Raw genomic sequence first — 24,303 nt, forward strand, 5'->3', positions numbered from 1 at the left:
TCTTTGCCCCCATTTTTCATGAGCTGAACTCACAGATCTAGGACTTTTTCTAGGTACATAAAAAGCCTATTTTTCTTAAATTTTGTTCACAAATCTGTCTAAATCTGTGTTAGTGAGCACTTCTCCTTTGCCGAGATAATTCATCCACCTCACAGGTGTGGCATATGAAGGTGCTGATTAGACAGGGCCACTCTAAAATGTGCACAGAAAAAGCCTTACGCCGGCTTCACACTGCACGCGTAAGCAGGGCGTAAGCAGCGCGTATTTTTTTCGGCGCTCATTTTAACAGATGAGTGCATTCACACCGGCAGCAGTGGCAGCGCAGCGGCGTGTAGCAGGAGCAGAGCAGAAGCGTCAGTGCCGCGATCGTTTCGGCGCCAGGTCTATTTTTGACGCGCTGCTCACGATGAATTAAAGCCACAGTACATTGTTCTGATCAAAATTAACCTGGTTAACATGAAAAATAACACATTTAACCATAAAATAATTTAGTGAAGTGTTCCGTGTGTTTCTCAGTCACCATATGACATACGGCACTGTGAGAGAAAAAAAAGTTCTACACGAAAACCGAAGTCTTTGCCTGAACTACAAAACTAATTTTAAATAATGTATGCCAGTTTATCTTAAATTAAATATGAATTAAATTATGTATATATTATAACTATATGCTGGCATAAAAACAGAAACGATAAACAAAAGCACGTGGTGTCACAGGCAGTGTTCTTCAGAGTGCACCTCGTGGAGGTTGAGAAGCTCACAGTTCTCTATGATCCACACAATTTGCTTTATAAAGACTTGCAAGTGAAGGAAAAAGCATGGGAGGAAGTTGGTGAGCGCGAGCGGCTCTTGGTGCTGATGGGAAGTCATTTTAAAGTGTTTTTGACAATCTTTCGCTGTCTCACGAACGAACAACTAAATATGGATAGGTAAATAGAATATACACACATGAATATAGCACACATACAGCATAGACATGTAGATAGAATATGATGTGCGTTATTTTGTCATTTAAAAAAAACATTTTAGATAATTTGCTCATTTAGCCTACAATATATCATTAAGAAGTTTCCTCTTCGTTATTACAGTCATTTATGAATGATCTTTAAGAGGTTTGTGATGGATAATGCATCTAAATTTGATGCCTATCCAATATTTCAAGACAATTTCCTGAAGTTTCTCTTTTTAGCAGTGTGCTTTTCATGGACATATAGTGCGATGGCCTTTCTTCTATTAAAAACTCGCACTAAACGAAATAAAAAAAACATCAGAAACAAGTGAAACGATTTTTTAAAATAAAATTAGCTTAATAAATCTTTGATTTATTTCCATTTCAAATACATTAAAGAGAAATGCAAACTTATCCATTATAGAGTACTCTGTACACAACTGCGCCGCGTGACAACTGCGCAAGACAAACGCTGCCTGTGTGAAAGGAAAAAGTGTGTGCTGCTCCTGCTTTACACACGCGCTGCTTCGGCGCTGCCTACGCCCTGCTTGCGCGTGCAGTGTGAAGCCGGCGTTAGATCTTTGAGTTCAGCTTATGAAAAATGGGGGCAAAAACATTGTGTTGGGTTTATACTTCTGTTCAGTATATTGCCTTACATTTTTAGTATTGGCTGCTTTTTTCCTGTTTCCTTATTTGACAGGATTCAGAAGAAGAGATTTCAGACTCAGAATATGAAGGGGAGTGTGGGACGTCTGAGGGTTCCTCCTTTGACACTTCCGTTCAGAGCCACAGCTTTCCTGCCTCCTCTCCCGAAGTTCTGCAGAAACTCATCATATTTATGTCTGGTCTGCGACTCATCATGTCTTCTGTAATAAACACTGCTGGAAAAGTTTTGGTCACTGTTCTGTTAGGGTTGGCAGGTAATGCATACATATATGAACATGTGCATGCATTCTGGAAAACGATCTATAGATTGAGTCACTGATGTTACATGTTTTGACAGGTATAACGTTTCCCTCCCTGACGTCAGCACTGTATTTCATGGTGTTTCTTGGCCTTGTGTGGTGTTGGGTGTTGGACTGCACTATCTCTCTGCTGCACTTCAGCTCTCTGTGTGTAATGATGACCATCTTCAGTGGAGGACACATCCTTATCATCTACCTCTACCAGCTGCCTCTCTTCCAACAGTTCATTCCTCCACAGGATGACTTTGCCAGGTGCCATTCAAATCTCTACTAAGTTAACCAAAAGCATTCAGTAAAAACCACTGTTATTCACATCAAGCATGCTGTGCAAATATGTTTTGCCATAAGGAAGCATAAGTCACAGTACACACATGATATTCAGAGGTGTTTGAATGTTACAATTATCAGAGTGGTCAATTCCTTGTTTCTTTCTATTGTACCAAACTACTTTTAATAGCTTTCTCTTTCAGAAAAGCTTATGATCTTTATCGTCTTGTTAAATTGTCCAAAGATTCAAAACTGGTTCAAAAGAAGGAGAAAGAAGTAGGCCTAGTATGGTGTGCTTTTTCTTAGCGACCATTTCCATAATGACTTGTCGATTCGTCACTCTTTTGCGAATGTCTTCTGTGTTCAATATAAACATACTCTGGGCTGACTGAACACACTCATGAATGTATTTTTAACCTTGAGTAAGCAAGGTTTGGTTTAATCAACCAAAAAAGAGTTCAGGCTATGTTTGACTGTAAGAGAACCTTGCTTTCTGGAATACCCCCCGGAATCTCCAGATCAAAACACAGCCGAAGAAGAAGCAGAAACAAGTGATAGCATATGTAAGAAGATGCATATGTAAAATAACGCAATCATCAACATTAAACTGCATATGAATCCAAACTGCCTAATGTTACTGAATGAAATGTTGACCCAGGAGTCGGCATGTGGTAGCCTGTGATGGTACAGCACCTTACTAAAACACTTTCAGCATCTGTTATGCAGCTGATATCTAATATCTATGTCTGTTTACCAGGTTGTTTGGTTTGACAGCGCTCGTCCAGACTAACATGTCAGAACCGTATACCCTGGCTCGGCATGAAGATGGTAGCTGGCCTGCAATAATGAACCCGCTAATGCTCCTCCTGCTGTATTTTTCAGTCATGAGTCTACTACACAAGTGGACTCAATCTATTGACGAGGTACTGTAATGCACTTCACACATGCATAAACATGAGCCTACACAAAAAGAAAAAAGTTATTTTTATATATCGTTAGCATCATAGCATAATTGCCCAGATCATATTGGACAAAAAATTACTTAGGCAATTATGCTATGAGGCTAACGATATGGCAGGGTGTCCAAATCTGCTTCTGGGGGGCTACTTTCATCTTCTGCAGAATTTAACATCAGATAAATGCATACGAGAGGCTGACATTTTTTGGGAATCCCGGGGCAAACAAAATCACTATCAATCACGTGATCGGGACGGGAGAGAACATTATTAGTGGGCTGGACAGGGAATTGTAATAACCCTATGATACCAACTATATACACAAATATACCATATATATAAATTAACTATACGTTTTCATTTTCAACTTGATTCTTTTTACCCTGGCTCTTTATGCTCTCCTGTTTGCTTTGGTGTGTCTGGTTAAGGGAGTGACGGGCTCCACACCCGTAACAGTTAGTGGCGATAATGCAAGTTGTGTGTTAGTATGCCAATGCCAACTACTGATAATATAATCGAAGGAGGCTTCCCCATGCACTTTGTAGCTGTGAAAATCATAATACAAATGGAGTCAGACATGAAGGCTGCAACGACTTCTGTCGGAAAATGATACCTCAATAGTGCTCAAAAGTAACCAAAAAGATGGCATGAAAATGCCATTCACCAGCTGCAAGACATTTACTGTGCATGCATGCCCGTGTCTGTGTGTGTTTGCATAGAGGATTTACATGGAGTTTTATATGTGTGCATTGTTTAAGCTGGTTATCAGTTTAAACTAAGTGTGTCACGCTTGCAACAAAGGAAAACTGGTGTGAGGATTCAAGTGCAAAAAGGGGATGTTTATTAAAAACTAAAACAAACTCAAAACAAAAACCCACGAGGGGAAAAACCCCCACATAATCAGAATAACATACAAACTAATAAACCACCAGAGATCACGGGGAACCGGGAGATGTAGAAAATACAGAGATCCGACAAAGACTGACAAACACAAATTGCTTATAAAAGGGGACAAATCAAGAAGGGAATGAATTTGTTACTGTAACTGACAGATTCCGGCCCAAAAAAAACACCACCCAATGAGAGTCATTCTTCTGGGATTGGGATGGATTTTCCGCCAGTGTTTGGGATGGGACGGGAAAGGTTTGAAAGTCCACTCCTGTTTCACCCTCTAATGCATACGCCATATATGACCACTCCTCCTTATTCGTTGTAATCCCTCCTTGTAGTTACAGGACTAAACAGATGCCGCTAAGATTCTCACACTGATGACACAGCTGTCAGGAGAATTTATCTCCAGCCTTAATTAAACATACCAAGACCAATATGTTTTCTGTAATCTTTTTATTGTGTTTTAGGTAGACAATTTTAAGATCTGTCCAGGGACAACAGATGAAAAATAGCCTTTTGGCTAATTCTGGTGCATTTACAGTAATGTCGATTAATGTACACTGTCCCTGTCAAATAAACAAATAAAATAAAATAAAAAATGTATGAAATGGATGTGTTGTAGTTTACATCAGCTTTAAAAACTCCAAACATGGTTATGAATAGATTTGGACGGATACTTGTGGCCTCTATTTTTTTTTAGTCACCATTGTTGCATCTAAAAGGAATTTTTATGGTGGTTTGGTTATAAACCTCAGGGATTTACCCATCTCAAGAAACTGCCTGTGGAACAATAAGTCTTGCCACCGTTAAGGTGTCTGTCAGTTGTCCTTGCATCTTTATCCGATAGTTTTGGACAGTCCAATCAAAATGAAGCAAACCTTTCTCCACTGTTGCAGTCAGAGAGGAAGTCCCACCATAAAGCTGGGCTCTAGAATTTTATCTTCATTTTATATGCAGTTTTGTATGTTTTGTAACCTGAAATATGCCATTCTTAGGAATATGTTGAAAACTATGCAGAAGACTCCAGCATCCAAACAAGCTTCTCAAAAATGCACCATTTCCCCCCTGAAAGAAAGGAGGTAAGATATAATGTATCAATAGAAATAAAAATGCATGTAGATAAAATTGCTCTCATGAATGCTGTGTAAATAGTATTTGAGCACACACAGCAAAATGCGCACTTGCCAATATATTCACAGGACAGGCTCCAGGAGCAGTGATGATCACAAGGAATAGACCCATTTTTTACATGGTTAATAAAGCAGGGAAGCCTCTCTCATGCCTTTGTGATTCCCTTGTAGATACCCTTTTAGATTCCCACATGGCAGTCAGTGATGATATATCTGCTTTTGGAGTCTTGAGATGAAACCAGACGATGACTTGGCTTGACTAAACTGTGAGATTGACACTCTCTGAAAGAAAGCTGATACAAACAAAGCTTGGGAAACATTGGGTCTATAAATACACAATAACTAATAGACAAATAAGAAACAGCTGAAAATAACCAAGGGGACTTTAATCAAGAAAAATAAAAATGGACTACAAACATTGCACAGGTAACAGGCTTTGAACAACTTAAAATACAATCTTAATGACTACACAATTATATCTTAAAAACAGACATGGGTGTTGAATGGTATTTATATTTATTTGCACCATGTTCATTTAGCATTAAATTGACCCTATTTTAGGCTCTAGGATGATTGGTCTTTTGGTGTCGACCTTCAGGTTTGGCATTGAACTATCTGAAAGATGCAGTCTGCTCTACTTTTCTTTCCATCCTTATCACTGGCATGGAGACCAACAAATCATCTTTGGCAAGGTCACCACTTTAGCCAAATGCTCACCTGGCCATCTGATAGGATATAAATAAATTAGATTAGAAGTCATTCAGAGTTATATACTGTGCCTATGCTAATGTAATGACAATCTTAATTCTTACACTTCAATGTAATTCTAATCTCTTTTTTATTTAATAAACCTGTCCCATTTTCTGGACCCAGACATGTATGTGCCATAGGGAAGAAATATTACTCCAATATCAGAGTGTGGAATCCCTGACCTTCCATAATGCCTTATATTACATGATTGATAAATGCCCTTTTATCTTACCTTAGGTCTTGGTTTATGCTAACACACCACACATCAGTTTCATTGTTGTTTTGGATCCGCCTAGCTGTAAACCAAAAGGAATACATACATTTGAAAAACAGATGTACTTGAAAAGATTTTTTTAATGACATTTACACATTGAGGGACTTGCCGTTTACGTACATTGTTTTGTACCTGTAACATGTGATCCACTGGAGAGGTGAGGTTCAGAACCCAAGTGCAGTTTAATTAATATAACTCAAAACATAAAACAAAGACTTGGCAAAGAACATAAAACTTGGCTTGACTTGACATAAACTTGACTATACAAAACACTCACCAACAGCGGGTTACAATATCAATGAGCAGAACACATGAGGGAATGGAATCATATGACAATAGACCACATGACAAAACCAGGAAGTGCATGACAAAGCGTGACAGTGAACATGAAACCTTAAAACATGAAACATGAAACCTACACCAAAACACTTTGTGACAGTACCCTTCTCTGTTTGTCAATCAGACTTCTTGTCGAAACCAAACTTGAAGATTTCATTAAAATTATACACTATTTAACTATATCAATTTTTCCAGTTTACGTTAAGAATGATTTTTAGTCTTCCCTAATTTTAAATTTTAGAAAGTGTCCATGCTCAATTAATCTAAAAAGTGAATGTGACCAAACTATATTTGCAGTGCTACATGGGATATAAATTCAGTATGGATGAAAATGTCCAGAATGTCTTGCTTTAAACTCAAAGCAGTTGTGCCACTTTGTGTGTTATTGTTGCCATTTTTAGGATATGGTGTTGGTGTGGAAGAGGACGTGGCAAGATCAAGAAAGTTCTGGAGTGAATTCCCTGATTCTGGAGGACGACTTCCCAAACTGCTTTGATTTGTCTCCATACACACAGAATATCTCTTATTCTACATCAAAAAGTAATTAAATATAGAAAGTCTAAATGAATCTTGTGTACATTGTGCCCAAATACAAATACAGGGTCCGCTATGACTAAAAGCCCTTAAAACCAGTGTATAGAGGAGGGGGATGATGGCGAGTGCAGACATAGCTAGATATAGTTTTGTCATTGCAGTCTCAGATATACATATACAGGTATAATACAGGTAATGGCTTGCAAATGGCAAAATACATTATATACTGAATGATTTACACTGTCACTCTGTTCACATCAATTTATTAAGGTTATTTTGTTCACATTTAAGAATCTGTGTGTGATTGTGTGTTTAATGTATGCACAGAATATACTGTGGAGAATGAAAGCTGCATCGGAGGCAATGACCCGTTGAATGACGTGGACCCTCTATCTTCCACTGTTCGGCCTGGACCCAGCGCTGCGATCCTGCTCGGACAGTTCATCATGAAACAGAGCTATATAGTTGCTCTCATCATCGCTATGGTAATGCAGTGTTTGTGGGCAAAATGACCCTAGTATTTATTGCTTTAGTATAATTATTCTTTTTTCTTTTGATATGTTTTTATTTATAAAGGAATATATTTCTTGCACTTCTGAATAAGCTAAAAAAAAAAAAAACCACCTTTGGTTGCAATGCAGTGCAGTCATTGCTTAGCCTGACAAGGCAGACCCACATCAAGATGTTTGGTCTGGAAACTCACCATTGACAGCTCAATCTGAGCGGCGGATAAACGGTTGTCTTTCAAACTCCCTCTGCACGCGATAGGATAGCGCTACACCAACCAGAGCAACGAAGGTGAAGCAGAGCTTGTTGATAGATTAAACATTCGCCGTATCCGGTCGGCTAAACTCCGAACACATCTTCCCTTTTTAAGAATGACTTCAGTGCCGTTCTTTGTTCTTTTCTCAGAGAAAAGCTTAACTCCAAGTCTTCCAGAGTCGCGGTCAAAGCTGATTCGAAAGACCGCCGCCGTTCGCCAGTTTCTGTGTTTACTAGAAGCACGCAAACGCAACTCGGCCGTCGTCATTATGGCCCCGCCCACCGACTCTATACACGATGTGATTGGCCCGGCAAGAGTTAGGTGATTACAGCTCAGACGGCTATTGAGAGTTGCTAGACGACACTCGCGGCAGATTAGATTTGCTGCCGCTAGGGTGCGTCTAGATTTCTAGGCTAGTCATTGCTGGTTTTTAGCCAGCTAAAAATGCCAGACACTCTTCTGACGACGGCCAGCTGGTGGTGCTTGAGAGCACTTTGGAGGCACAGCGTTTTTCGCATCTTAGATGCTTTGGTTGCTATGATTTGGCATATCCATGACATTAATGTGCTACTAGAATCTAAGTTTGAATAATATTAAAGAAAATAAAAATGCAGTAATGCAGCAGTTGTATCTTCTCCAAGGAGGATGGTTGGTCATTATAGTATTTGTCCCACCCCTTCTCTGCTGTGATTGGATGGCTGGGTAAAAAGTGACAGTGATGAGTGCTTTTTACCCAAAGTCAAACAGTTTTCAACTTTCGACTACAAAAACAAAAACAGTGAAAACTAACTTGACAAATATTATTATTGGACATATTGATATCAAAATGCAATCTCGTCAGTTTGCCTAAAATTATTTTATGCACCATTTACTTGTGGTGGGGAGCAAGTAAGTTTCCCTTGTACCAATTAACATTTTGTAAATGTCATGAATCCGTAAATTTACATCAGAACGACTTTATGAATGATTTACACAAACAATGGTTCATGTTTCATGATTAAGGCCCATTGTGTGAACTTCCTAAAACTGGAAGATACCAGTGTCGAGCCTTGTTCCTTGAATATCTTCTTCTGGATAGGGCTCGTCCAGTTACATGCTTGTTTTTCTTTATATGTGTGCAGGTATGGAGCATCAGCTATACCTCATGGCTTACACTAATGTTACTGGTGTGGTCGTGTGTGATCTGGATGTTGAAGGATCGGCGGCGGTTCGCTATGCTTAGTGCTCCATTTCTTGCGGTCTATGGGACATTGCTGCTAGTGATTTCGTTCATCAGTCAACTACATCTTAACCACATTGACATTTTCCCTGCTTTACCGAGGGTTGTCTTGATTGACTTTGACATCTATGGTTATCCAGTCCCCTGTGTGCACCTTGCTGCAAAGGTATGTCATCTAAATCTTGTGATAGACCTTAACAAAGTCTCAGTGCAGAGCTGCATGATTAAATGGAATGGTAAATGGACTGCATTTATATAGCGCTTTTATCCAAAGCGCTTTACATTTTTGCCTCACATTCACCCATTCATACACCGACGGCGATGTCGGCCATGTAAGGCGCCATCCAGCTCGTCGGGAGCAGCTGGGGTTAGGTGTCTTGCTCATGGACACTTGGTCAGGTACAAACCTTCTGGTTTGTAGACAACCTACATGAACCACTGAGCCACTGCCGCCCACGATTAATTGTTAAAGGACAAACATCGTTGTGTTATTGTTCTTGAATGAATAACAGTTTAGCTGCGTCACCGCTTCGAGAGTGAGAGCAGTTGTCATGTATATGAGTGTGATAGCTTGGCTTTCCACAGGCTAGAGAGCCAGCACAGAGCAAGGACTTACATCACTGTATACGTCATCATACGCTGCCTCGCTAGCATTGCTAAAACACTAGCGAGGCAGCGGGAAATACAAACACACCAGGCTTGTTTGAGATGCATCAGCGCTGTGCAGACCGATCCGCGTATGATATCAAAATACCGCGTGAGTGATTCAAGAGTCTTTTGCTCTCGCTGTACTTTGATGTCATGTGGTGATCGGTCTGCACAGCGCCGATGCCTCTCGAACGAGCCTTCCATCAACAATGGCTCATGGCTTTATGATCCTACATCGGCATCAAAATACCGCGAATCCAACACATTCCAATCCAATAAAGCTCTCCATGATTTGTATAGACAGCAATTATAATCGGGCAGCTGTTAGTTTGATTAGCTGCTATTTAAAAAATGGCGGTCACAAGTTTGTATTGGTCTTGTTGTTCACGGTAGCCCCGCCTCCGGCCGCTGACGCAAGCGGTTCTTACTTCTAGCCCAGCAATGTTTTGGTGCTACTTAAGAAGCACCAACTAGTTTTGAAACTAGGCTCTGGCTCTGGCTCCGAACCAGCACCAGCACTGCCTTGGTGGAAAAGGGGTATGTGTGAGATGAGCTCGGGGAAAGGGTGATGGGAAATGTTGTCCAGCAAGATTAGTACTCATGTGAGGGAGCCCTCTGGGGGCGATCGGAGGGAGCCACAGAGGCCTAGTTTGTGACAATAGTGCTACTTTTTATATGTTGAATTCATGATTATAAGAAAGACACTTCAGAGAGTGATGTCACATCAGAACCGTTGCAGTGTCCGAAGAAGTTTTGCATCTTTAGAGTCTAGTGTGTCTGCAGTATTACTTTGCATCCTCCATCTCTCTCTCCTCAGTTGGACTTTTACAGCACAAGGATACGCCTTCCAGAAGGGGGCAAACTGTCATGTATAGAGGTTGACCGATTCATTGGATATGCCGATTAATCGGCACCCATAGCTGATTGGTGGAACAATCGGTTATCGTCAAAAATCAATACCGATAGTTTTTCCGGTTTGCGTCCATTGCGGAGCGGCTGAGAAGGGTGCTCTCATTACACAGTAGCCTACGAGAGGTCTGAGAAGGGTCGGCTGGCATTATATAGCGCGAGAGCGGCCTCTCGAGGCCAAATAAAAAACTATCACTGTTTACATTAACACGTGAGGAGAGGACACGTGAGGCTGCGCGCTTCACAGCACACGCTGCACAGAGCGCGCTGACACGTCTGACGCGCGTTTAAAACAGCGAAAGGGAAACGGTATGAATACAGAACACTTCAGTACATGTTGCCAAATATATATAATATATCACTATAAAGTATTTTTTTGGTGACTGGATGCTTTAGCAGCATGTATGTACTTTACTTTGTCGTCGAGGCTGAGAGGACGCTAACATTAGCAGTAACATTTACCTCAAGCAGTTAAAGCAATGCAACAACTTACTAGGTGATGTAAGAAACCAAACTGTACGGTCATGCATCCGACAGAAATATAAACACATCAGAAACACATTCGATTTCAATACATATTTTGTTATTTTGATAAGAAAACCGTCAAGTTTTCTAAAAAAGCAAACTGTTTGGATTTATATGAAATAACACTTAATATAATACAGTAATGCATTATAATCCATTATATCCAATATTGCATTTGTAACATTAAGTAAGGTTAATAAATGCTGTAGAAGTATTATTCATTGTTAGTTTTATTTGTTAACCTTTTTTATGCACTATGAACTAACATGAATAATTAAGATAAAATGTATACTGCATATCATTCATGTAAGCTAGCTAAATAAGCTAATAAATCCTGGTTAACAAATAGGACTTGCAGTCTGTTACCTGACATTCACTTACATGTTTCTAGGTTATAGCTAAAGAAACATTTATTTGTAATATTTTAATGTTTTATTTTTTTTCTGTAGATTTTTTTCTGTTAGAACTTGTCATTTAGAATTTAGAATTGCATATGTAAATATGATTAATTTGTTATTATTATTATTATTTTAATCTAGTATCTTTTTAAAAACTATCGGTCGATTAATCGGTTATCGGCAAACGTGGTCAAACCTAGCTATCGGTATCAGTAAAATCCACTATCGGTCGACCCTTTAGTAATGTATATAGTGTGTATGTAGTATAAGAACATTAATTGTGACTGGATGATTGACAGGCAGGTTTATGATGAAAAAATGCACGTAACTCAATATTTTAAGATGCAATTTTATGACGTTGTAGTATGATTTCAAAAATGCATACTCTGGATTTTCAATTTCACCACAATCTTGCAGCTCTAGGTGTTTTCACGGGTTCTTCTTTATTTGAACAGACGTTTGTTAGCTATCAACGTATAGTCTAATAAGTAGACCTTAGGTAGTCCTCGACCTGAGCTGGGCTGAAAAACTGTTTTACATCAATTAAAGTCTTCATATTTTCACTTCATGTTCTTCTTCAACTTTGTTTGATATTGTGTTTTAATTAGATACATAATAGACCTATTCCAGACCTAAAATCTAATGATTTCTCTGCAGGTTTCTTTTACTTTTAGCTTCTGGATTTTACTTAGGCAACGGCTGAAAGAAAAAAACGAGGAGCGGGAGAGAACGGATGATTTAATGGAAGTCAAAGTTCAAGCATGTATGGATATCATTTTGATCTTTTGATTCAAAAATGTTTTAACAGAATCTGTGCATGATATACAAAAAAACATGGTGTGATTGTTCTTTGTCTGCTATATATCAGATTAATTTAAAACATTAGTTCACCCAAAAATGAAAACTGTCCTCATTTACTCACCCTCAAGTTGTTCCAAACCTGTATACATTTCTTTGTTCTGCTGAACATAAAGGAAAGGTATTTGGAAGAATGTTTGTAACCAAGCAGATCTCAGTCCCCTTTGACTATCAAAGTATTTTCCCCCTACTATTCAATTAGGGCTATTAAGTGGCTTTTATCATCGTGCCTTAGACAGAAAAAAAAACATTACTGGAGTGCATATTGAAACAAATCAATGGCACTGAAATATTTTAACAATAGTTAACGTTGAAACAGCTCAAACTGGCATTTTAGTCTGGGACTAGATTAAGCCTCGTCTGTGAAACCGGGGATGATTATAATGTCTTAAATATTTAAATACCTTTTGCTTTCCTGAAGGTTTAGAATCAGCGTGGAAGTCTCATCTAGTTCCTTAATGTTTGTTTGAGGATATAATATCTCACTTGCAGTATTAATATATCATGGAAATGTATGTGTGTGTGTGTGTGTGTGTGTGTGTGTGTGTGTGTTTATTACAGGTGACAACAACAATCATAACTCTCAAATGATGGCTGTGTTGGGAGCATTAGTCAAAGGCATTTTGGTGAAGTACTGGATCTTCTGCTGTTGCTTCATGTTCTTCTTTGTCAGTTTCTCTGACAAAGTGGCAGTCTACAAAATTCTCTATATCTGCCTATTCCTTTTCGGTGTGGTTCTGTACGAGGTGAGTTAACACCATACGTCAACCTTTTTAGAGCCAGAGATTCTGATCTATTTTATAACCAACCTCTAAAATAAAATAAAAAAGCTTGTTTTTTATTGATACTTTAATTTAACTGTCCTTAATTAAATTAGTTTCTAATAACAATATATATATATATATATATATATATATATATATATTGCAGGAGGTTAGTCACGTGCATAAAATAGGCCCCAACATCTGTATTTAAGAGCTTTCTGCACAAGCTTTCCTTCACAGCCTTTCGTCACTCTTATCAAACACACTCTCTGCCGTACTCTCGCCCAATCCTCGAGCAATGCCAAGCGTGTCATTCTCAAAACCAGTTCACTGTATATAATGAAATATATTTAAGATATAAAATATATTTAAATTGTATTATTTAGTAACTGTATTGCATAATTTTGTATAAAAAATAATATAATTGTGTTGAGATGATACACAACTTCTTTACACGATTGTAACTGTTCTTTCAGGTGTTCCTACATTTTTTTTGTAAATTAGAAAACAGTTTAGTACTAAAGATATTGGTAAATCATGATATGTTTATGAAAACGTTCATATGCAGATTTCACGCACAAATGTGTTGCTTAGAGGAATGAGACCCAATGCTCTTTCAAGCTCGACACCTTCAGCCACTTCCTTGAGGGAAAGTATCTTTGACGCTACAAACCTGTTTGAGATTGAATTATAGAATTATTGAAAAAGAAAGTAAAACATTTAAAGAATAAAAAAACTGATTCCCATGTAAACAGTGTAGTCAAATGTAGGTCTCCCTTCCCTCTCCCTTGCCACATCACGTCCTGTTTAAGATGGCTACCTACAGGAAATCCTGCAAATGGGTGCAATTCCTCTCTTTACCACAGGAGAGTACAGAAATATAGTAGCATATAGGAAATGACAACGAAACGAGGCCGTTCCATTACAGAAGTTGCTAGTAGACGCTGTAGGACCCATACGGTTATTAAGCCTTATGGGTCCTACAGCGTCTACTAGCAACTTCTGTAATGGAACGGCCTCTTTTCGTCATCCAATCATTATCAGATGCATTTCATTTTACTTGGAAAGTCACTTTACCTAAATAAAATGGGTAACTGATGTAACTGTTTTGTCCAGGTGCATTATCAAGTATGGAGACGTGTGTTGAAGTATTTCTGGGCGGTTGTGGTTGGATACTCTATGCTGGTGTTGATCCTGATATACATATACCAGTTTAAAAGTGTCTGTAACCTGTTCCAACATATTTTAGGCATAACAGAGGAAAGGTAAGGGCTGCCATTTAGATTATAAAATACTTTCTTATTTTCTTTGATTGGCATTTTTGCCTCAAGGCCTTGTTAATGTTCATTAATGATTCAGAGTTTGCTGATAGCATGTACATACGATTATAAGACTGCTTTTACACATGGAATCTGTGTGTTCAATCCATCAGGTTACGAGACCTTGGGCTAGAGCAGTTTGACACCGTTGAACTATTTGCACGAATCTTACGGCCAGCCTTCTTCCTTCTGGCCTGCATCCTTCAGCTGCATTATTTCAACTGTGACTTCCTCTCTTTAACCGATCTTCAGACCATTTCGACTAGGAACAGAACAGATAGGTTTGTCAAAACACGCAGACACACGTTGCACCTTTGTCTATTGGACTCAGTAAAGCAATTGTGAGAGAATTTAATAAACTAAGTCTAAAGTAAACTACAAATCTAACACCATCAGAAAAGAAACTCTACACAGACCCCTGCTTACACTGCAAAAAAGGCTTTTTTTATTTAGTATTTTTGTCTGGTTTCTAGTCCAAACATCTAAAAATTCTTAAAACAAGAAGTATTTACTAGACAAGCAAAAATAATTGTCTTGTTTTGGGAAAAAATAACTCAAAATGAGAAGAGTTTTTGCTTAAAATAAGATAAATAATCTGCCAATGGGGTGAGAAAAATAATCTTAATTCAAACAGAAAACAAGATTATTTTTCTTACACCACTGGCAGATTATTTTGCTTAATTTAAGCAAAAACTCTCTTCATTTTGAGTAACTTTTTCCCAAAACAAGACAATGGTTTTTACTTGTCTAGTACATTTTTCTTCATGTAAGAATTTTGAGTAGAAACGAGACAAAAATACTAAGTAAGAAAGGCATTTTTGCAGTGTATTCAAGCTCTTCTTTTAATTGTATCTTAGCACCCATACACCTATACACCCTCTTATTGCTAAAGCTCACTCATCTGCCTTTTACATGGCTTTAAAAAAAAAAAAATCTTTATGAATAATTTTGATAATAAAACAAGATGAATTGCACATTATTTAACATTGCACAAGACTAGTTTTCAGGAAGAAAGTGTATATGTATCATTCATTTTAGTGTATTTTGCATTACTTGTTGAAACTGCCAGTTTAGTAACACAGATACACGTTTATTAATGATACCTTCTTTGAAGAAAAAAATATTAATATATTGAGATATGATTTCAGGGAAGAGGATCTGAAGGAAACGCTGAAGGGGATTTTTGATATGTGAGTATTTCACCTCTTGCAGCGGCTTTAAATTGTTTTCTTGTTTTACTTTATTAAATACATTTAAACTAAATCAGCACATTAAATTGACAGCTCTAATGTCTAGTTTGTTTTTCTTAATCATAATTGTATCCTTTCAGCCCAGATGACTGGTGACTTTATTCATTTATTTAATATAATCTGCATTTTCTTGATCCTGAAGTTCCTCCTCCTTCTTCTCTAAACCTTCATATTTTGTGCGTTATAAAAACTCTTTTAATAAACTGACTTTCTTTTTCTATTCTTTTTTTAATTTACTGCAGGATAGGGAAAAACACTGAGAAACTGACAAACTGGTGAGTGAGTTTATTAGAGAGCTATTTAAGTCACAGAACTGAATGATACTTTAAAGCCATTTGCAGCATATTAAAGGTTTAATGTGTAGCCTGGAGTTCATTGCATTGCTCAAGGGCACAGTGGTTATAGTAAATGTGCAATCTCTAGATTAACACCAACCCCACACATCTTATTGGTTAAAAGAGACAAAAAAGATAGACAGATGTACGTTTTTCTATAAATTGAAAATAATCTGAATGTACAGTGATGTAAGATTTCAGCTATTAATTATAGTATTATTTTGGTCCATGTGCTGAGTGTGATCAGTAAACTGACTACAGATCACAGAAATGCTACCTGTTATCTCTCTCTTCACCCTTATTTTTTCTGTTGAATAAGATGCTTTGAAATATGTTAGAACACTGTTCTGTCCATCATTTATTGTTGTTCTAAAATGTTTTGACCCAAGTCCACTTTTCCATTGAACAACAGTAAATGTGGTTGGAAAAACAGCAGATGGCGCTATTATTACACATATTTTGTGTGGGCCCAGTTAATAAAGAAGGCAGCTACATTTAATTGAAGAACATTGATTTAAAATCACAACACATCTCACTGGTGAGGTTTACATGATGCTGTGTGTTCTTTCTCCATTATAGGCTGAAGGAAGCGCAACTTCGTGGAAAATGTGATGATCAAATAAATATTTTGTCCTCCTCCTTGGACAAAAATCATGAAATAGAATTAGAAGATGATGGTAAATACAATTCCTACCTGAACAATTTGGTTTTAAAAGCCCCACACAAATTCAACATGTTCTGTGTGAGAGAGCCATTATTTACAGGAAATTCTCCAACAACACTTAAAAAAGTTGCTTCTACATTTTAAGTAGCTTCAGATGTACACATGAAATTACTGAAGCCATTAAGCCCAGCATTCGTAGACAAAGAATGAACAGGACAATGTTCTGTCTGAAAACGGGAGAGACACTGAGTGAAGGACGTGATCATCCCCTCTGCCAGAGAGAACCGATAAGAGAGGGAGTTTATACTGAGCTCTAGATACGCTGTGTACTGTGCTAGCTCTAAGCTGCTCTTTTTCCTGTTTTTTCTGAGTCCTAAGTTGCCGAGATGAATTATCACATGTCAGCATCTCTGATTGCTTGCTCTTTCAACGAGACACATATCCGATAATCGTCTATGTACTGTATGACGATATTCTTATCCCTTTGTTTCTCAATGGAAATAGCACTGCTTCCACACATTTGCTGAAAAGTATTGGCGCTAAGGACAGAACAATTGGAATGGTTTGAATCTCATAAGCAGCGCCTCGGTATGCAAACCTGAGATATTTTCTGTGAGACGGGTAAACGTCTATGTGAAAATACGCATCTGACAGATCAATCGTCACAAACCAATCGTTCTAGTGGATGGAGCGAGAAAGCAGTTTTTGCGTCTAAAATTGGACACAGAGATGAACTCCCTTTCTTTGGAAGTAACTGGAGTAAAAAATGGAGTCTTTGGCACCACTCTGACAGCTCGTTTGTCTAAAATAGTGTCTATCTCTGCCACCAGGACGCAAGTGGATTGTCCCTGCCGGCCTGGCTGAGAGGGTGGAAGCGGTGTTTGCTTGCGTGTTAAACAGAGGTTAAACGCTTCATCCTCTTGTTTCCTGAGGATGCTGGTTTCCCTTATTTTCTCAAGAGCTGGTCCGAACAGGCCCTTAGTTTGGTTGAATGCTGCGTCCATCATCTCTGATTTCTGAGCATTGCTCAATCCTGACAAGTTTAGCCATAATGCTCTCTCACCTGACATGGCCAGGCCCATCACACGGCCACAACCCTGAACCGCACCTCGGGAAGACCGGAGAATTACATTGCTCACCACACATATCTCATCCCAGAGTGCTGGGTTCGGCACTCCTGTATCCAGCTGTCACCCCATCTCCTATATAATCTTTGCCTGGTACGCTGACAGTAAAGTCACCACGTTCAGCGAGCACACTGACTGCGCCGCATACTTGTACATCCTCTGATAGACGCCGGTGATAGGCCACTGAAGACTCTACCACTGGGGGTCCAGCCAGCCCCAGCTTTCCCATCCCTTGAATCTCCAGCTTAGAACATCCCTTGGCCGGGAGCTTATTCTGAAAGGGGCTACTCCAATGACGGGATAACTCTTACATGCACACCGGCACGGCAGGTAGGAGCTGTCCTGCTGTGGGTTGAGCAAGCGGCAGCCTTATTCTGTCGTAAAGGTCCCTCTTTGCTTTTTGAGGCATATATAGGGATTCGGCTTCCATCATGTCAGCCCAGCTCGGGTAGCTGGCATATGATGGTCAATAACCTTAGGTTTTGATGGCTCTTGCTGGTTAGCCACCGCCACTCTCAGCCTTCTCTTCAGAATTTTTGCTGGCATTGACACAGTGGACACGTTTTTGGGTCCGCAATCGATGTTTGAGCATACTTTATGTCTATAGACACAATGCTTATAGTATAGGGTCCCTGCCCGAGATGGTTGCTCCACAGAAAGCGCGCATTACTTCAATAGGGGTCGATATAGGTTGGGGCGGAGTCTCAGGTCAGCCTGTCTGTCAAAGACAGATGTGGTGTCATCGGTGCTTCCATAGTTGGTCATGCCCAAAGCGATTCCCATAAGTGAAACACAGAGTGAAGTTAAAAAAAGAAACCCAAAATGAGACATTCAAACTGACCAATCAGATAATTACAACTTCCCCCACTGTACTAAAGGTGTGACACATTTTGGCTAACAGGCCTTGAGGACTTTCAACACCTATGTCTTTAAAAATTCCAAATGGTCCTTGTGATAAAAAAGATGGGGGTTGAAACAGAAAAGCAAATATCTTTGTTCATTTTCAAATACCTTTGGTTATTTTCAATCCTACAAATGTGTTGAATTAAGCAGAATGTGTGCATGTTTTGTAGTGGATGCAGTGAACCAGTGGTTGGTGGTGGTGGACCGGGTGCATGAGTTGTTCCTGCGTGCTATTATGTTGTTATGGAGAGGGCAGGAGCTGTGCTGGAGAATACTGGAGCTCCACTGCTTTAAACTAGTCTCGACAGGCATCATCTGGGTTTGCGTGCAGGAGGTAAGACATAAACCAGTATACATCCTACACAACCATTACATTAGATTAGCTGGATATGCAGTCAACCTCAATTAGCACCTATACACTGTTACACACACTCTCACATGCTATGTGTATTTCAGGTATCGCTGATGAACCTTTTGTTTTTGGTGTTGTGGACATTTGCTCTGCCATATCCGAGACTGCGGCCTTTGGCCTTCAATGTGTCTTCTGTTTGGGCCTGTGTGATGGTAGTGTGTAAAATGATGTACCAGCTAAAAAGTATCAAACCATCCATGTATTCTTCAAACTGTACTGCTGTAAGTATTATTTATGTGACTGCTGCCTTAAAAAACATCATTTTACTGTTGTATTACTAATGCACCGGCAATTCTTATACACACACTCACAGTTTCCCATTCATTACTTAGACTGTGGTAGCCTGCCAGTTTAATCTGTCTTGCCAGAGTTTCATGATGAACTGTAAAGCAAAAAAAATAAAATTAAAACGGTACTGTTTATTTTCATCTTTACATGCATATACAGCATATATCCATATAGTGAACATATAAACTTGTCTATGCCAGGTTTGTTTGACGCACACACAGACGAACGTGATGTGTGAGCCCCGGGGGTCTACTGTTGCCATAGTAACAAACATTTTTTTGTTTATGTGGATATTTAAGAAAAAAAAATGTATATTCACTTTAACAGCATTAGGTTTAAGAAGTTGAATAGTGTAACTGAACTGGCCAGAGGGCTGGAAAAGAGAATCAGTGTGATGTTGTGCCATACGTGGAAAAGTGGACCAGCCTTTTACGCTGACACGAATTTTGGAGGGGACATGGGTGTTTGCTTATCCAGTCAACATGTGTCTTGTGGATTTGGAGATTTTTGACTGGTTCCCTGGGATCACTTTTCCAGGTTTCAGGTGTATGGGGTTCAGGGGCTGCTAATGCGTGCCATCCAGTTTCTATACCAGCGTTTCCCATCCCTGTTCCTAAAGGCACACCAAGAGATTGATTCAGGTGTGCTTTATTAGGAAGGGTTTGAAAATGTGTGCTGTTGGTGTGCCTCCAGGAACAGGGTTGGGAAACACTGCTCTAAACAACCGGTGTGAAATATGTGTTTGAATAATTGGCAGTAAGTCACGCTTCCCAATGAATGGACTGGACTCTGTCAGGGCTGTCCTTTGTCAATAATCCTGTGTGAGATATTCATGGTTGGGTTCTCAAGACACAGCTGTGGAGCAGTTTGGGGGTCCTAAGGTCGCATCTCTGCTTTTTGTGGATGATGTTATCCTGTGGCTTAATCAGGCAGCGATCTTCAGCACCTCCAAATCTGAGAGCAAGGTTTACAGCCGGGAAAATGGTGGATTTCCTCTTTTGTGTAGGGGCTTAGTTGTCTCTCCAAGTAGAGGAGTTCAGGTACTTCAGGGTTTTGTGTTTACTATTGAAGGTAGGCCAGAGCATGAGATGAACGGGTGGACAGGTGCAGTGGCAGCAGTAATGCAGTCATGTACCTGAATGTCATAGTGAAGAAACAGCAAGTCTGAAGGTGAAGCTTTTCAATGAATCTATGTTCCATCCCTTATCTATGGTCATGAGCTCTGGCAAGTGATAAGTGATAGAATGAGAGCGTGGGTACAAGCAGCCAAAATATTTTTTCTCTGGAGAGTGTCTGGGCTAATCCTGAGATGGTGCAAAGCTCGCACAGCCTTGAGAGACTCAGAGTAGAGCCACTGCTCCTCTGTGTTGAGGTGGTTCAGGCATCTACTCAGGTGTTCCGGGCATGTCCAACTGGGAAGAGACCCTGGGGCAGACCCAGAACCCAAAAGATGGATTATATGTCCTGACTGCCCTGGGAATGCCTTGGGATCCTCCAGGAGGTGTTGATTGAAGTGACAAGGCCAAAGGATATATGGCCGTCCTTACTTAGACTCCTGCCACCATGACCCAGTCCCTGTTAAGCGGTGGGCAATGGATTGGATGAAATACTCCTTTTTATTTAACAGTGCAGTATTTCAATAGAAATGCGTTTCTGTTTTCGAAAATTAATAATAATAAAAATATAATAATTATGTATGGACTGAGGCACCATCACAAATAAAAAAAGGTGTCCTTTAAAGGTGTCATGAACTGGCTTTTTAAATTTTTTATACTTTTGTCTGAGGTAAACTAATGATGTTTGCATGGTTTTAACATTCAAAAAAATCATACCTAATAAGTAATAGGCCATTTTCTACACTGGTTTTGAGGCTCTCTCCTGAACGCTGGGTTCTGATGGGCGTGTCACTGGAGACTTGGAAGTAAACGCCCATGGCTAGGATTGGATAAGATTTGCATATTTAATGAGCTTCAGCTCCCCTGTCAGTTCACAGGAGGGAGGGATTGTTTTGAAAGCGCCAACCGGAATGATTCTCTCAATCACAGGGCTCTTAAACGTCTTTATCAAACAAACACAATGATTTATTTCTTATCCACACAAGATTGATTGGACTATTATTTTTGTATTACTTGGGCCACCCGATCGGTGGATATAAGCGCGAACACACACACACATGCAAACCCAGATCAAGAAAGGAATATTATTTCACTATTTGAGATTCACTGGCCTGCCGACGGCTTACGTTTTGGTAGCCCATCTGGAAAACACACAGCCCCGCGACTACTATTACATATAAAAAACATGTTTTACTCAAATGTGTTGCACCATTCCTATCAGAACCAATATAGAAGGCACAGCATTGTGTTTTAATCTCAATATGTCTTAGTGGTGGAAATTTTGATTCTTTTAAGAGAGTCGTTCATTTTCAGTTTGTTCACCAAAATGATTCGTTCAGATTCATTCAGTAACGGTTTTTTAAATATTACATAAATATGACCGCAGGTGACGAAAAGAGTGTTTTATGTGTAATGTCTTAAGTCAACAAACGTATTTACTTACAAAAAACTGATATGGCTTTATTAAAATGTGCATAGTCTACTCATTAAATAAAATAAGTCTAAATAAGTGGTTCAGATGACCAGAGCATGTTTTCTTGCATGATTAACATTTAATTGTTGGGTCAGACATTTAGACATTAATATATCTGGGATTATGGAGTTATAAACATGAGGTTTGTCTATAACTGTGCTTTGCATCGCTTTCTGCTGATTGCTGAACGAGACTGACTGACACATGCTAAATGACCGAGGTAGCCTACCAGTTCATTCTCTCTCTCGTTCAGAGCTGGTTCATTTCGTTCACGAACGAGATCTCTCTCTCTCTCTCTCTCTCTCTCTCTCTCTCTCTCTCTCTCTCTCTCTCTCTCTCTCTCTCTCTCTCTCTCTCTCTCTCTCTCGTTCAGACTCAAAACAGCGACTCAGTCAGTGAAGTTTGTTCAGTAGCTCAGAATGCTATTTACTGACGTGACACACGAGATCTTTTTAACCATAGGCCACTGTCAAATTTTTTATTTGTTTTACAGTTTTTAGAGAAGTGCATGACATGACTCAAACGTAATGAAGAAAATGGTTCAAAACTTAAAATACAAACACACTTTACTCTGTAGCAATCATTTAACCATCAACCTGCATTATTACACTGTTTTCATCACAGTGGTAAAGTGTACATTTCTTTCTTTGCTGCCAAATATCCCACCTGTTCGCTATCAGTATCCTTCAACAACTGGTTCATTTCGTTTACGAACGAACGCCATGTAGCGTATTTCTCGTTCAGAGTCAGACTCAAAGCCTCTCGGTCAGTAAAGGGCGTATTCGTTCACTGAATTCAACAAATCACATGCTCCATCACATCTCATACTCGAACGCCATTGGCTTGAGGTTTTGTCAATCTTTGACAGAATGAAACAGTCGACAGAGCTGCGCATGCGCTCGCTGCTAATAGCGCCACGCTGCGGTGGAGGGAGGAATTTCAGCGAACGAGCAACATGAGTCAATAGACTACGTGAACAAGAACGATTCGTTCACCTAAAAGATTCGTTCAAAAAAAAACGATTCGTTCACGAACGTAACATCACTAATATGTCTGCAAATCCAGTGTCGACCTGAGACTTGTTTACAAACGATTCCAAAGTGAAATGACGCGAACACACGTGCATGTCTTCCCCACGTGAGCTGGAACTTCATTAAAAATAAATTAAGTATCACACATTCCTAATATTAGGATCTGAAGGAAGCTTATGCAGTGACTGTGTTCTTCCACAACCAGGAAATACACAATATCTTGCAATCTTCTTTGGCATGTTTATTACTGCTGGCTAGCGGGATCCAAACAGCTCCATGAGTCGGTGGGCGGGGCTACTGAATTTCATGTGCTTATTGTTCTGTAGAGGCGGTGTTTCGTCACTCGATCACGTCAAGATGCAGCACACAATCGTTTTTTGGGCCTGGTGTCTATAAAAGCTTTTCTTTGACTCACAATGAAGTTTTCAGCTCTGAAACTTACAGGATATTCTTATATTACCATGACCTTTTATATATCAAAAGATCAAGGAAATGTTGATTTCTCAATTCATCACTCCTTTAAAAGTCCAGGTACAAGTCAATGCAAAGACATTTTTATTTAGCTATACATTGGTCAATGAAGAGAGGTTGGATTGATGCATTTAATATTAAAATATACAACATTTTCTTTTGGGAAAGAACGGCTAGTATTCATTTCTGAATACTGGTATTAATTTTGCTTGGCAATGTAAACTATAGACATATCAATTTTCTCGCACACATCCAGTAACTATTCATTGTTTCTGATGTTGCCAAAAGATGAATATAAACAATATATGATCCATAGAATTGTTGTCCTTTTAAATGTCCAAATTTTTATTTTTCAAGTTGTTTAATAGTCCAACATTTCCAAAGGTCCTGTCATCATCTAATGAGAGTTGGACTGCTGGTACCACAGCAGAGCTATTGAGGAATTCAGTTCTGTATGTGGCACCAGTTGACCCGGCGATGTGGGTCGGCGGACTGAGGAAGTGTGAGGATCGCATCCTGCCCTGTCTCTCGGTATTCTTCTAAGCATTTTTATAATAATAATAATAATAATAATAAATAACTTTTTTTGAATGTTTCAAAAACCCAAAATGAAGAAGTATAACCATTAATGATTCATATTGGTGAATATTGCTAATCTAGGGGAATTCACCCGGACATATGTCATATTACATTACAGTTTAAATCTGTTATGAACGGTGCTTCATGTTGACTTTAAACTAACTGAATTGTCTATATATTCAACCTAAAAAAATAATGA

General features: G+C 39.2%; 1 protein-coding gene and 1 long non-coding RNA gene across 3 annotated transcripts in view; one reads left to right on the forward strand and one right to left on the reverse strand.

Moving 5' to 3' along the window:
* si:dkey-11f4.7 (piezo-type mechanosensitive ion channel component 2) overlaps positions 1-24,303 on the forward strand; it is an 89,480-nt gene that overhangs the window by 25,777 nt on the left and 39,400 nt on the right. Inside the window, 17 exon segments of the mRNA XM_067444858.1 lie at positions 1,647-1,866; positions 1,950-2,163; positions 2,936-3,101; positions 5,021-5,104; positions 6,920-7,058; positions 7,380-7,537; positions 8,937-9,200; positions 12,172-12,277; positions 12,934-13,118; positions 14,253-14,401; positions 14,569-14,736; positions 15,604-15,645; positions 15,948-15,980; positions 16,620-16,717; positions 18,905-19,068; positions 19,191-19,367; positions 23,910-24,056. Coding sequence (XP_067300959.1) covers positions 1,647-1,866; positions 1,950-2,163; positions 2,936-3,101; positions 5,021-5,104; positions 6,920-7,058; positions 7,380-7,537; positions 8,937-9,200; positions 12,172-12,277; positions 12,934-13,118; positions 14,253-14,401; positions 14,569-14,736; positions 15,604-15,645; positions 15,948-15,980; positions 16,620-16,717; positions 18,905-19,068; positions 19,191-19,367; positions 23,910-24,056 — 2,514 coding nt within the window.
* Positions 5,671-6,398, reverse strand: LOC137075907 (uncharacterized). Of its 2 annotated transcripts, none has more exons than XR_010905109.1 (3): positions 6,312-6,398; positions 6,138-6,201; positions 5,671-5,880 (listed from the first exon to the last, which is right to left on the reverse strand). It is a non-coding gene; the product is annotated as an uncharacterized lncRNA (long non-coding RNA). The 2 variants fall into 2 exon arrangements; XR_010905110.1 differs by having other exon boundaries at positions 6,300-6,398.

This window comes from Pseudorasbora parva, chromosome 5 (assembly GCF_024679245.1).
Source record: "Pseudorasbora parva isolate DD20220531a chromosome 5, ASM2467924v1, whole genome shotgun sequence".
Lineage (NCBI taxonomy): Eukaryota > Metazoa > Chordata > Actinopteri > Cypriniformes > Gobionidae > Pseudorasbora > Pseudorasbora parva.